General features: G+C 46.6%; 2 protein-coding genes across 6 annotated transcripts in view; one reads left to right on the top strand and one right to left on the bottom strand.

Annotated features, from left to right (window-relative positions):
* Positions 1-14,912, top strand: part of LOC126355996 (DNA ligase 3) — a 538,466-nt gene that overhangs the window by 30,239 nt on the left and 493,315 nt on the right. For all 3 annotated transcript variants that reach the window (XM_050006620.1, XM_050006621.1, XM_050006622.1), the window contains exon 2: positions 1,254-1,302. The gene's annotated coding sequence lies outside the window, so the exon portion shown is untranslated. The remainder of the gene's footprint in view (positions 1-1,253; positions 1,303-14,912) is intronic.
* LOC126356001 (uncharacterized) overlaps positions 2,592-14,912 on the bottom strand; it is a 241,695-nt gene continuing 229,374 nt past the window's right edge. For all 3 annotated transcript variants that reach the window (XM_050006640.1, XM_050006642.1, XM_050006641.1), the window contains 2 exons: positions 10,854-11,040; positions 2,592-3,650 (listed from right to left, as the gene is read on the bottom strand). In XM_050006640.1, the coding sequence (XP_049862597.1) occupies positions 3,559-3,650; positions 10,854-11,040 (279 nt within the window). In that variant the 3' untranslated portion in view covers positions 2,592-3,558. The remainder of the gene's footprint in view (positions 3,651-10,853; positions 11,041-14,912) is intronic.

Genomic DNA, 14,912 nt, shown 5'->3' with positions numbered 1-14,912 from the left:
GCTTCCCTCTCCATTACTTCCCTCTTCATCTTTTTTCAAACCAACTCTTCCCACTTCACCTCTTCCCACTCCACCCCTTTCCGCACTCAGTCAACCCCTTCCACTCTTACTTCAGCCCTTCCCCCTCCCATTCTGCCCATTCCCCTCACATCACCTCTTTTCCTCTCACTAAACCTCTCCCTTCCCTTTCCACCTCTCTCCCCTTTCAATCCACCCCTTCCCCAGTTGACATCACCCCTTCCACTCCACACCTTCCCCAGTTGACATCACCCCTTCCACTCCACCAGTTCCCCATAAGCTCTCTGCACTTCTCCCCTCTCTCTAAACCTCGTTGCTCTTCTGATTCCAATTCCATCTTCACTACTTCTCACTCTCCAACTGCACTCCATCCCATTCTGACTGTGCACTTGTCCTTCCCTCTCCACCTTCCTCCCTATAACATCCCTTCCCCCTATCATATCTCTTCCCTCACCCATTCTGCCCATTTCTCCTCCCATACAATCCCTTCCCCTTTGCAGTCTACTCTTTCCCTTGGAATCCACCCTTTCCCCATTTCAGTCCAACGCTTCCTTCTTCCATTTCATCCCTTCCCTCATCCACTTCTTTCACTCTACTCATTTCCTCTCTTTCCACTCCACTCTTCACTTTCTCCTCCCACTACACTCCTTCCACTCCCCCTCCCCCTGTAGTTCTCCCTTGCACTCATATACCCCTACTGTTCTATTCCTTCAGCTTTCCATCCACTTCTGCATCTCCAGCTCCTTCCTTTCACACTATAATGCGGCCATTTTCTTTCTCACCCCACCCCTTCCCTTTCCTGCTCCGCTTCTTCCCCTCCCATGTCACCCTTTCTCTTTCCATCTTCATTGTCACCATTCCACTCTATCACTTCCCCTTCCCTTACCATCTCTTCTACCCACTCATTCTACATTCTACCCTGTCCGCTTCCTATTCCACCCCTTCTGCCTCGTCCTCTCCTCCTGCATTCCCTTACTTCACCTTCACCCTCTCTCACTCTACCCCCGTAAATTATTGCATGTGCCTTATGTCTCTCCTGTATTGTTATACATACTCCTAATCTCCCCCCCCCTCCCCCCCCCCCCCCCTCTCCTCTCTCTCTCTCTCTCTCTCTCTCTCTCTCTCTCTCTCTCTCTCTCTCTCTCTCTCTCTCTCTCTCTTCCTCAATTTTCCATGTTGGTAACGTCTTCCCTTTACTTGTCCTGTTGGAATTGACAATTTATCTTCCTTTTCAGGTGACTGCAACAGCAGAGAAATTCGACAGAACATAATCAGTGGAAAACAGTAAGTGTAATAATGATTACGCTCTTTATTTTTGCATTTTGGTTATGTCTGAAACTTATTTTTGCTTTTTTATGTTGTCTTGATTTGTTGTTACTGTGCTTGCAAAGCTGCTTGATTTTAGCTGTGTATGATATGCTGTTATATTTAAACAATGGGGACATGGAGCAGTATCCTTTCATTTTGTGTGATGTTCGTCTACATAGCATCAGTGCAGTGGATACTTACCTAGATTATTTCTGTTTTGGTTCAGGAAGTGCTGCTACAACCCACTACAAAGAATAAGTGTGTCTACATTGTGGTATCAGAAAATGGCCTTAGCTAAGGGCATGAGGCACTTAACTCCACTAAGGAATTCAGAGAAACTTGATATGTCATAGTGTAACTTGTGCACGACTAGCTGGATTCTCTCTGTAATCAAAGAGCTCCTAGCAATCACTAGTTTCAAAAAGTTTAAGTCTGTAGCTTAATGTTTCTTCACCACTTTCTGGTTTTCCTTCAGACACATGGAACACTAAAATGTGATAAAATACAGGCACTTAAACGCAACTTGAAATATGGAATCTAAATGTACTTCTTGTTCTAGACCAGGCACACCACTGTAGAGAGCACTTATTAAACTTCAGACAATCACAACCAGGGTAATTAGAAATTGATGCGACTTTCGTGTCTAAGTATTGTTTATTTGTACCAATAAACTTATTCCAACGCCCATGTCTTGAAATGCAGTTAAATGTGTTGTGTTTAAGCCAATCATAACATCCCCAAATTAGTGCCAAACTCAGGGTGATCAGGGAGAATGTAAAATAATAGTCAACGTTCTGTAAATGTTAATATCTGAGTAATGGGCAACTGAATATCCCAAATTTTGCGTCAGTGAAGCTGTCGTATTTGTACCATAGGCGTATGGAGCAGCATTCTTTCATTCTGTGTAATGTTCGTCTTCATTACATCAATACAATGGGTACTTACCTTGATTATTACTGTATTGGTTCGGGGAGTGCTGCTATGATCCGTTACACAGAGTCAGTGTGTCTGCAGCAAGGTATCCAAAAATGCCCTTAGCTGAGGATGTGACAGATCTTAGCACACTAAGGAAATATGAGAAATGCTTCATACATTGAATTGAACAGAATTCGCAAACTGCGACAAGTACCATTCGAGAGCTAGTAAAAAGAAACATTTTCACGAATGCTAGACATTTATTATACATCCATAGCCAGCACAAGTATGGGAATATCTTTTAAGCAGAAGGTACAGCAAAACAAATGTTAGCGAATGAAAAACAATAATTAACGAACCAATAATTTATTACAATATGTAGTGTTAAATTCATGCAAAGATACAATACTTTAGACACACATAAATACCTCTGTAGTTAATTGTTCGGCTCTTCCAGTTTACACAACATTATCTACAAAGGATCATCTAGGTATTTTATTGTCATTGTTGTAAACTGTATGGGGGACTTTCAGACCCGAATGTGGGAGTGAACTTCAAGTGACGATCTCTGACTCTGCTACTGCCAAAGGCCCCGGTGCAGTAACTTGAATTCGACGTTTGCAACGGTGGAGCGTATTTTTCGTTTAGCGTTGTCTTACCGCCGCTATGCTTTGAGGCAGATCTGTTTCACATAATATATGGACCTTCACGAAAAACATAGGTAGAGAGAATGCTCTGCTGCACAGATATGAAAGTTCACCTATGTACTAGAGATACCGGTGAGCATACACTGCGGTTACCAGTTGCTCTGTGCTGCAGGTGAACATTATTCATTATGAAGGATCCTTGCGCCTTTCATCTCATTGTGTGTAAGAAATCGGAGCTAAACGCCGTCCCAAGGAGACGAGTTCACAGCGGTTTTTGCATGCTGTTCACCCCACCGTGCTTCCAAGGTACCGAGCGAATGAACAGCGAGAAGTAATCACGGCACAAGTGACTACATATTAATACTGCATTGCATTCAGTTAAGATTAGTTCGAGGTTAGCGGGTAAGAAACGATAATACTAAGAAAAATGGCGTAGTACTCCAGTTCGTCCAGCGGATCGTACATGCGCGCGTAAGTACATTTCGGTCGACAGTCAGAAGCGAGAGCAACAGAATAGCTGTAAGCGACTCAGAATCATTGCGTTTGCCAAGAGAATCGGGTTAGAGCAGCGAAAAGGTGCGAACGGCGGCTGCGAAGGCGGAGGCGCGATGCGGAGTGGAGGCGTCGCCGTCGGCGTCGGCGTCGGCGTCGTGGCGCGGCGTGGCGTCGCTCAGTGGGCGGTCCTCGCGCCCTTCTGCTGGTTCCGCTTCCGGCCCATGTGGCAAATCTTGAAGTGGCACAGCGTCGGCATCATCCCTTGCACTGTTGGGACAGACGGAAAATGTTCGTGTTACACACTAATACAAGCTCATCAGAGAAAATGTTGAGTCTCTGGTAATCCCCGAAGGGAAGTGGGACTGCAGCCGGACACGTAGTACTAGAATAACGACAACAAAAGCAGCGGCTGTATTCGAAACGATCGTCGTTTATTCTTTTGCTACCAGTTTCGACACCACATAGTATCATCTTCTGGCGACGAACGTAACCTACCATCCACAGCGGCTCTTCATGTGCAGTGAACAGAATTGTATACAGCGGGCCAAATAACTGGTTTCCGTACCTTCTGTGGCAACAACAAGCCCAGCTTGGTTAGACGACATGTTGTCTGACCATGTAAGACAAAATACAGGGTGTACATAAAGTCTGGGAACAAAAATCAAATGGATTCAACTTCTGAGGTCATCAGTCCCCTAGAACTCAGAACTACTTAAACCTAACTAACCTAGGGACATCACACACATCCACGCCCGAGGCAGGACTCGAACCTGCGACCGTAGCGGTCTCGCGGCTCCAGGCTGTAGCGCCTAGAACCGCACGGCCACTCCGGCCGTCAGTCTGGAAACACTTCTAGTTATTTATTGCTCAAGAATCAGATATTGTACAGATATCATACATATGTCATTGTGAAGAGAAACCCTGATTTTTTTTCATGTATTCCGCCACGGCGTATTTTGGTAACTCGCCGGTAGTCAGCGCTAGTCGCAAACATTTCGATTTCAGGTGCGGAGCGAATTTTCTGTGTGTTGGAGTTCATGAATTGGCCTCCCCGAACACCAGATCGCATTCCGTGTGACTTTTTTCTGAGGGGAGACATTAAAGATCTAGTGTATGTACCGCGTCTACCACGTGATGTAGCAGACCTCCGGGAGACAATATGGGAAGCGACTGCCAGAGCCGACGATGGGTACGGCAAGAATTCGATTACCGTATTGACGTCTGCCGGGTCACTCATGGTTCGCATATCGATTGTTTGAAAAAAAAAAGTTTATCTTGAAAATGCAATATCTATGACATCTGTGCGATGTTTAGTTCTTGTGCAATAAATAATTGAAAGTTTTCCCGGACTTTAATGAAGTTGCCCGATTTCGTGCGATATCGGTGTGAACTGACCAACGCGTCTGCAAGGAATGGTGCAGCGCTTGCAGCTGTGTAACACAACTTGAGAACAGTAGTAAGAAATCCTAACCGAAAGGAACCGGAGACGAGTGTCACGTTCATTGTCAGTCAGTCAGTTTCGTAACTGACAGGAGTTGATACTGTCCGTGATTGCAGGTCTATCTCAACGAGCGAATATTGCCGTGAGATCTCCATACGAGGCTACTTGTAGAAGGATACATCGTAGATGGCCATTGCTCAGAGCAGCATCTAAAGCGGCTCATCTCCAATGGACCGTACAACACAGAAAATGGAAATAGATGACTGGTGACGAATAATGTCTTCAGACGAGTCGCGATTCTGCGTCTGTTCAGGAGATGCAAAACGTGGAGTGCACCAACGGATGAGAGAGGCGTTTAACCTGCGTTGTGTGAAGGTTATACAGGGTAACTCTTATTGGCGTTTAAAAAACTCCGAAGCGGTGTAGAGCTGAGACAGGTAATTTAATATAAGACACATTGGGCTACAAACGTTGGGAAATACCCATAAAGTGAGCGACGGATGTTGAACATGTAACGTCACCAGATGACGTACTTAGCCGTACGTGCAGCGATTGGGCTTGTCAGTCCTATCCTTGCCGGTAGGGCGTAGTGCTACACATTGCTCCACTAGGCTACAGTGTTTTCGAACATCTTTCGTAAATTGTACGTCAGTTAGTTATTGTTCAGTGCTGTATTGAGTGCAACGTTGTGTCGCACTGTTTGGAATTTAGAGATGGCAGAGTTAGAGGAGCAATGCGTCTGCATTATATTTTGCGTGAAACTCAAGAAAACCTTCATGGAGATACACCAAATGATGCAGGAAGCCTTACTCGGTATTATGAATGGATTAGATGGTTTAAAAATCGCCAGGCGGAAGTTAAAGACGACCCTCGTTCAGGATTCCCTTCGACGTCTAATGACGATGCTCATGTTAGGAATGTTAACGAGACTGTGTGTGCCAATCAAAGAATGACTGTCCGAGAAATTGAAGAAAAATGTAACGTATCGGTTGGATTATGCCACGAAATCTTGACATAGCATATTGGAATGAATCGTGTTGTTGCTAAGTTCGTCCCTCGGCTCAGGAGTCAGGACCAGAAAGACCTCTGCCTCCCTAACCGTGTGGAGCTTTTGAATTGCTTAAATGAGAAAGAGATGTTCCTTAAGAGAATCATAACCGACGATGAGTCTTGGGTCTACGGTTATGATGTTGAGGCCAAGGTTCTGTCTTCACTATGGGTCGGGAAAGTTTCTCCAAGGCCAAAAAAAAGCTCTTCAGGTCAGATGTCAAAGTCATGTTGATAGTTTTCTTTGGCTTTGAAGGCTTATTACGAATTCGTGCCACAGGCACAGACTGTTAATCGATGATACTATCGGGACGTGTTGCGACGCCTGCAAGAAAATGTGAAAAGGAAATGGCATGAAAGGTGGCGAGACAATTCATGGCTGTTGCATCAGTATAACGCACCTGCATTTTCATCCCTGTCCGTGCGTGAGTATTGCACAAACAACGAAATCATGTGCTGTCTCATCCTCCGTACTTTTCAGACCTGCCCCCTCCGGACTTTTTTTCATTTCAAATGTTGAAAAACCCATTGAAAGGATGAAGATTTGCAACAATAGACGAGATGAAAGAAAATCCGCAGACGGCGCTTCGCGCGATCCAGCTAGAGGCTTACCAAGACTCGTTCCGGAAGTGGAAACGGCATTGGGAGCGGAGTACCGGTTGTGGAGGCGAGTATTTCGAAGGAGACCACACACAATAAGTAAAAGGTTATGTTATGTTAACCGGGGACCTAGAAACGACGGAGAAGCTTCGTCCTCGCCGCAGCCGCAGTGGTCCACAACCCCACGACGACTACCGCAGTCCACTTCACCCCTCCGCCGCCCCACACCGAACCCAGGGTTATTGTGCGGTTCGGCCTCCGGTGGACCCCCTAGGGAACTTCTCACACCAGACGAGTGTAACCCCTACGTTTGCGTGGTGGAGTAATGGTGGTGTACGCGTACGTGGAGAACTTGTTTGCGCAGCAATCGCCGACATAGTGTAGCTGAGGCGTAACAAGGGGAACCAGCCCGCATTTACCGAGGCAGATGGAAAACCGCCTAAAAACCATCCACAGACTGGCCGGCTCACCGGACCTCGACACAAATCCGCCGGGCGGATTCGTGCCGGGGACCGGCGCTCCTTCCCGCCCGGAAAACCGTGCGTTAGACCGTACGGCCAACCGGGCGGGCAAGTAAAAGGTAAGCGTATCAAAATTTTGTGGATGAAGTTCCGGAATTTTTTAACAGGCCTTATACTTTATTTAGTAAAGAATACATAGGTCATTTACTGCTAGCAATGCAATTCGAAAGCTTATACTTATTTACGTGCGAGGTGATATGGTAAATATTTGTTCACTATCCTTTGCAGTTAACCAGTGGAGACCGCGAGACTGGTCAATAAAATAATGAATATTACTTTAATGTAAATATGCAATTGTCTGACGTAAAAAAGTACTTTCTGCCAGAGGCAAGAGTCAAACCCTGAGCCCCACGCGCTAAAGTAGCGCACGTAGGCCTGCAGCCACACCGAGTACTTGACTTGGGCTGGGATGATCACGTACGACAGACCGATAGGCTTCACCACTGCACGTACGGGGAGGTACGTCACATGTCCAGCATTTGTCATCCGCTTTTGGCGCATTTCGCGACACTTGCTGCCCCCACGTGTCCTATAATAAATTACCTGTCCTGCACCATCTACGTCGCTTCGGGGTTTTTTAAACGTTAATAAGAATCACCCTTTAGTTTAGGCTGGAGGTATTTCTGTGATGTTCTGGGGTTGTTTCTCGCACCGTGATCTGAATGTATTGGTTCATGTTACCTTAAACATGAACCAGGATGTTCATTTCAGGATTCTCGTTGATAAAGTATCGCCCTTTCCGCTACATCTTCACTATGAGCATACTGTGGAAATTACCGTCTTCCAAGGAAACAGCAGGCGTTCTCACACTTCTGCAGACATACGTTTCAGGTTTGACGAACTCTCAAGCACTCTATCGTAATTCGACTGGCTCGCTAAGTTACCCGACCTAAATCCCGTAGTAAAGGTGTTGGAGTCGGCCCCTACCGCCGGATGTTCGAGTCCTTCCTCGGGCATGGGTCTGTGTTGTTCTCAGCATAAGATAGTTTAAGCAGTGTGTAAGTCTAGGGACCGATGACCTCAGCAGTTTGGTCGCTTAGTATTTAGAACATCGGGTCAAACGAAGCAATCAACCTCCACGAGATTAGGTAGTTCTGTGGGATCTACTTATCCCTGAAAATGCAGTTGTACATATAAAGTTCAAACTTAGAATTTGAGTGAAAATGTGCGGAATGGATGTGTCAGTATGGTGCAGCACAGACGAAGTCGATAAAAAATACTATTACCTCAACCAGATGTACAGCATGTCCACTGTTCCGTGAAGCCATTAATTAATGTTGGTGTCTAATAGTCCCATACAATGCGGATGCTATTCTTACTAAATGGCGAGCATAGAGCGTATGGAGGAGGAGAATTGCAGCGAGCAGCAACACTCATCCTGAGCTCTTCCCTGTTACTGTCTGTGACATTCAGGCCGACACATCGAGATGGTAAAACCATACGCGAGAGTCTTTCCTATTGAAGGTATTTGCCACCGTGACGACCTCATTGAGGCCGTGCGTTTTCACTTCCTCGAAATATTTATTACCAACTGCACCGGCATATCGACTACTGTAAACGTAATGATGTTGCATCTCCAGGTTTTCACAGCGCAGTGAATGATCCTTAGGTTTCGGGAGTCTAACCGTAGAAACCCTATGTCTTTTTCTGACTTCGGCCATATACCTTCATCTTCCGAGACAGATGACAGATTGAAGCTGCAGTACTCGCTGCGTTATTCTAACCCGCGGAAACATCACGTGAAGAAACGTGGTTTCTGCAGTTGGACGTTCGATATCTAATGGATCGTGAATGACGTCATCTGCGCATACAGTTCTCCCAGTTAATAATGTTGGCTCTCGAAGCCACGGCAGCCATTTCTCCTTCAAATAGTTTTCCTTTTTGGACCTTCCATAAAGAAAAAAAGTCTTAACAGTGCCAGGAATCGAACGTTTGGTCTTCTGTGTGGTTAACCATTCAATTATTAACACGTATTGTTCTTGTATAATACCAGTGTATTGTTCTCGTCTGATGTCAGTCAATATTGTTGAAACACCTCCCATCCTGTGTTTCTGACCGAGGTTTTCGAGAGGTTTCCCTTGGTTGAAAGGCAAATCCCCAGACTGAAAACTCCCCCCTAAAAATTCCCAATTCGGATTCCCTCTCCCCTTAGCAGCTCGCTTGGTTTTTGGGTCAGTAGTTTCTGACTCCACGTGCGTCTATACTCGGAGTAGTCCGCTCATCTAGCAGATAAAATGAATGTTAAAAATAAGAAAAAGATCCCCACGTTTCTTGCAGGAAACCGGTTGGAATATTTCTCCAACACGAGGTCGCGATTCGACTGATAACTCGAAAAGATGGTATTGGTGAAATATGCCGAGACCTCATTCTCATAAAAAATGACGGCTCCTGAATGAATGCATTTGCACTACTGGCCATTAAAATTGCTACACGGAGAAGAAATGCCGATGATAAACGGGTATTGATTGGACAAATATATTATACTAGAACTGACATGTGATTACATTTTCACGTAATTTGGGTGCATAGATCCTGAAAAATCAGTACCCAGAACAACCACCTCTGGCCGTAATAACGGCCTTGATACGCATAGGCATTGAGTCAAACAGAGCTTGGATGGCGTGTACGGGTACAGCTGCCCATGCAGCTTCAACACGACACCACAGTTCTTCAAGAGTAGTGACTGGCGTATTGTGACGAGCCAGTTGCTCGGCCACCATTGACAAGACGTTTCAACTGGTGAGAGGTCTGGAGAATGTGCTGGCCAGGTTAGCAGTCGAACATTTTCTGTATCCAGAAAGGCTTGTACAGGACCTGCACCATGCGTCGTGCATTATCCTGCTGAAATGTAGGGTTTCGCAGGGATCGAATGAAGGGTAGAGCCACGGGTCGTAACACATCTGAAACGTAACGTCCACTGTTCAAAGTGCCGTCAATGCGAACAAGAGGTGATCGAGACGTGTAACCAATGGCACCGCATACCATAACGCCGGGTGATACGCCAGTCTGGCGATGACGAATACACGCTTCCAATGTACGTTCACCGCGATGTCGCCAAACACCCATGCGACCATCATGATGCTGTGAACAGAACCTGGATTCATCCGAAAAAATGACGTTTTGTCGTTCGTGCACCCAGGTTCGCCGTTGAGTACACCATCGCAGGCGCTCCTGTCTGTGATGCAGCGTCAAGGGTAACCGCAGCCATGGTCTTCGAGCTGATAGTCCATGCTGCTGCAAACGTCGTCGAACTGTTCGTGCAGATGGTTGTTGTCTTGCAAACGTCCCCATCTGTTGACTCAGGGATCGAGACTTGGATGCACGATCCGTTACAGCCATGCGGATAAGATGCCTGGCATCTCGACTGCTAGTTATACGAGGCCGTTGGGGTCCATCACGTCGTTCCGTATTACAGTCCTGAACCCACCGATTCCATATTCTGCTAACAGTCATTGGATCTCGACCAACGCGAGCAGCAATGTCACGATACCATTAACCGCAATCGCGATAGGCTACAATCCGACCTTTATCAAATTCGGAAACGTGATGGTACGCATTTCTCCTCCTTACACGAGGCATCACTATAACATTTCACCAGGCAACGCCGGTCAACTGCGGTTTGTGTGTGAGGAATCTGTTGGAAACTTTCCTCGTGTCAGCACGTTGTAGGTGTCGCCACCGGCGCCAACCTTGTGTGAGTGCTCTGAAAAGCTAATCATTTGCATATCACATCATCTTCTTCCTGTTGGTTAAATTTCGCGTCTGTAGCACGTCATCTTCGTGGTGTAGCAATTTTAATGGCCAGTAGTGTATCTACTAGTGTTGGCAGCTGTGCACTTTCTTCACGAAGGTGGTACTCACAGTTCCTCTTGTCATCTGGAGTGTGCGGGCCGCCGTACGGGAGCGGGTGTTCGCCGTCTCCCTCGGGGTCGTCTGCGACATCTCCCGGCTCCAGCAGCGGCCCGGCGTCGTGGTCGGCCTGCGCGTGCTGGTCACGCTCCTGCATCATGCGTAGCAGAAGCATGCGCAGCAACCGCGTCTGCTCCTCCTGCGGAACACACACAAACACACACATTCACTACGAGGCGTCCATCTGACGCCCGAGATGCGAACTGCTAGCCATAACTTACCGCAATTCGAATTTTGCGCGTGAATTGCATATAAATACCCTGTAATACAGCTACTTGCCTCCACGTACATCTTCACTAAAAACCTGGCAAGCGGCTGCGAGCTGAGTGGTTTCGTTAATGAACATACACTCATGCTCATAAATTAAGGATAATGCTGTTACATGGTGAAACAACACTCTGGTGGACGGTTTGCGGATTTAAATCACCTCGGGGTATAACCATGCTGTGCATTTGACATGCGGTCGTCGCACAGTGGCGCCGGCAGCAGTCCTCATACGCAGAGGTGTGTTGGTGCATGTCAGAGTACGGTGCAGCGAGTAAGTGTGCAGACGTTTTCAGACGTGCTAATGGTGACTATGTGTTGAAAATGGCTCAAACAACGCATATTGACGATGTTATGAGGGGCAGAATACTAGGGCGACTGGAGGCTGGTCAAAAACAGCAGGGCGTAGCACAGGCCCTCCGTGTGCCACAAAGTGTGATCTAAAGATTATAACAGTCATTCCAGCAGACAGGAAACGTGTCCAATCGCTACATTAGGGGAAGTCCATAGTGTACAACACCACAAGAAGATCGATATCTCACCATCAGTGCCAGCAGACGGCTATGGAGTACTGCAGGTAACCTTACTCGGCACCTTACCACAGCCACTGGAACAGTTGTCCCCAGACATACCGTCTACAGACGACTGAACAGACATGGTTTATTCGCCTGGAGACCTGCAAGGTGCATTCCACTAACCCCTGGTCACAGGAGAGCCCGTAAAGCTTGGTGTCAAGAACACGGTACATGGTCATTGGAACAGTGGTCGCAGGTTATGTTCACGGAGGAGTCCAGGTACAGTCTGAACAGTGATTCTCGCCGGGTTTTCATCTGGCGTGAACCAGGAACCAGATACCAACCCCTTAATGTCCTTGAAAGGGACCTGTATGGAGGTCGTGGTTTGATTGTCGTGGGGTGGGATGGGATTATGATTGGTGCACGTACACCCCTGCATGTCTTTGACAAAGGAACTGTAAAAGGTCAGGTGTTTCGGGATGTCACTTTGCACTAGTATGTCCGCCTTTTCAGGGGTGCAGTGGGTCCCACCTTCCTCCTGATGGATGATAACGCACGGCCCCACCGAGCTGCCGTAGTGGAGGAGTACCTTGAAACAGAAGATATCAGGGGAATGGAGTGGCGTGCCTGTTCTTCAGACCTAAACCACATCGAGCACATCTGGGATGCCCTCGGTCGACGTATCGCTGCACGTCTTCAAACCCCTAGGACACTTCAGGAACTCCGACAGGCACTGGTGCAAGAATGGGAGGCTATACCCCAGAAGCTGCTCGACCTCCTGACCCAGAATATGCCAACCCGTTGTGTGGCCTGTGTACGTGTGCACGGTGATCATATCCCATATTGATATTGGGGCACATGTGCAGGAAGCAGTGGCGTTTTGTAGCACATGTGTTTCGGGGCGGTTTTCTCAACGTATCACCGTAGACTTACAGATCTGTGTGGTGTGTGTGTTCCCTATGTGCCTATGCTATTAGCGCCAGTTTTGTGTAGTGCCACGTTGTGTGGCACCACATTCTGCAGTTATCCTTAATTAATGAACATGAGTGTATGTCCATTGTCATGTTCTCGCAACTTTGCGGTTGCTGGCCTGAAAAAGCTGCATGTCTGTACAAAGTTTAAAACAAAATTCGGGAAAATCGCTGCAGAAACGTGCCAAATTTTGGAGCAAGCTTTTTCAGACATTATTAGGTCAGACACAGACTTTCGACTGGTTGCCCGCTTCAAATTCGTGCGAACTGATGATGGCGACCGTTTCGGTCGTTCGTGTCTTAGAACCAAACTAGAAAATATTCAGAAAGCGAGCGTTCTGATTCAGCATGATCGTATACAGGGCATCAAAATCCTTTGCGACACCCTGGAAATAATTTACGATACATGTTAATGTATTCTGTGAGAAGAATTGATCATGAGAAGGTCTGCGGCGAAGTTTGTGCCTCGTCTTCTTTAAGATGATCAGATGCAGCATCACTTGGAAGTCAGCAGGGAACTTAAGCAACTGCTTCAAGACGATCCAAATTTACTTCCTAAGATTATCACCGGCGATGAAAGTTGGGTTTATGACTATGAACCTGAAACATCCTACAAGATGGCACTTTTCTCCATCTGTCGTACTCACGACACTCACCTCCCTGTACCTTCTTCATGTTCCTCAAGATGAAAGTCAATTTGAAGGGGTGATAATTATTACACCGAAGGAGATTCAAGAGGAAACATAGAGTGTACCAAAAACCCTAACTTCAAAGATGCGTTTCAAAAGTGGCAGAACTGTCGGAATTCACGTACTCGGTCCAATCGCTCCAAGGGGGACTAGTTTGAAGCTCATGGTACAGAATGAGATCTAGGTGAAACATAAGAATTTCAAACATTACCTTGTAACTTGCGTAAAAAAACAGTAGATGATGTCGAAGGTGAATCTTCCTGACGGATTAAAACTTCTTGCCGGAGCGAAATTATTGCCTTAAATCGTGTCTTTTGCGGTCTATGCTCCTACTGACAAAGCTATCCAGGCACAGTTCACTGCCAACGTTGACAGTGCACTCCGCTGCAGATTGAAATTTGTATTCCGGAAACAACCCTTGCATTGTGGCTAAGCTGTTTCTCCGCGAAATCGTTTCTGTCAGAAGTGCTAGTCACGCAAGGTATGCAAGAGATGTACTGTGACGTTCGCAACGAAGGAGGAAGGCGTTAGTGATTCGTGCTGGGATATCAGCCGGTAAGAATATTGTCCGTGAAAGGCACTGTTCCAGGCTCGATTGCCAAACGGGCAGACAGTTTTAATCTGCGAGTAAGTTTCAAGACAGTGCGCACTCCGCTGGAGACCGAAAGTTTCGTTCCGGAATGCCGGACATGTCACTATGTACCACATAATTCTGATAATTCTTGTTTTGAGTCTAACTGAAACTTGAGTATCAACTATGCAATGCCGGCCGCAGTGGCCGAGCGGTTCTAGGCGCGTCAGTCCGGAACCGCGCGACTGCTACGGTCGCAGGTTCGAATCCTGCCTCGGGCATGGATGTGTGTGTTGTCCTTAGGTTAGTTAGGTTTAAGTAGTTCTAAGTTCTAGGGGACTGATGACCTCAGATGTTAAGTCCCATAGTGCTCAGAGCCATTTTTTCAACTATGAAATGACGGTTGTTTACATACACGCTTTGGACACCTATCTCCTTTCGTTCGTTCGTTCGTTCGTTCATTCGCTACAGAGACCTCACCATGTACCGAAATTTCATTGGAAAATAATCTGGGAAACTACACTGGTGCACAAAATTTAAGGATGCAAGTAACTTTTGAATGCTGTGTCGCTGCCACGTAATACAGTTCGAAGAAACTTGGATCACAAACAGAAAGAAAGAACTACTACATCACAGTACATAAGGTAGCCGAAATAAATATCTAGTGAGAAGAGCACGGGAAACTGAAGAAATGGTCCCAGGTCATGATACCCACAATACATGAAAGAACCACCTTACACCTGAACTACGCCCTCCACATACGACGGGTTAAACACTGTACTGGGCCGTCATTGCTCTCGAAGCTTTGCATAATTTTAGATACAGGCAAATCTCTACTTGTCGGGCCACACGAACGCGTAGAGCCAACTGTTGTTCACTTCCTGAATTGTTTGTTACACTGAAGAGGTGGAGCCTTATGTGTGCTGCAAGCAGTGATGTTCTGTGAGGTACCACCCTCCCCCATATTTCTATTGCGTGCAGTTCTCTTTGCATTGTTCGCT

Source organism: Schistocerca gregaria, chromosome 3, assembly GCF_023897955.1.
Source record: "Schistocerca gregaria isolate iqSchGreg1 chromosome 3, iqSchGreg1.2, whole genome shotgun sequence".
NCBI classification, from domain to species: Eukaryota; Metazoa; Arthropoda; class Insecta; order Orthoptera; family Acrididae; genus Schistocerca; species Schistocerca gregaria.
Note: the sequence above shows the minus strand (reverse complement) of the source record. Positions and strands in the feature narration are given on the sequence as shown.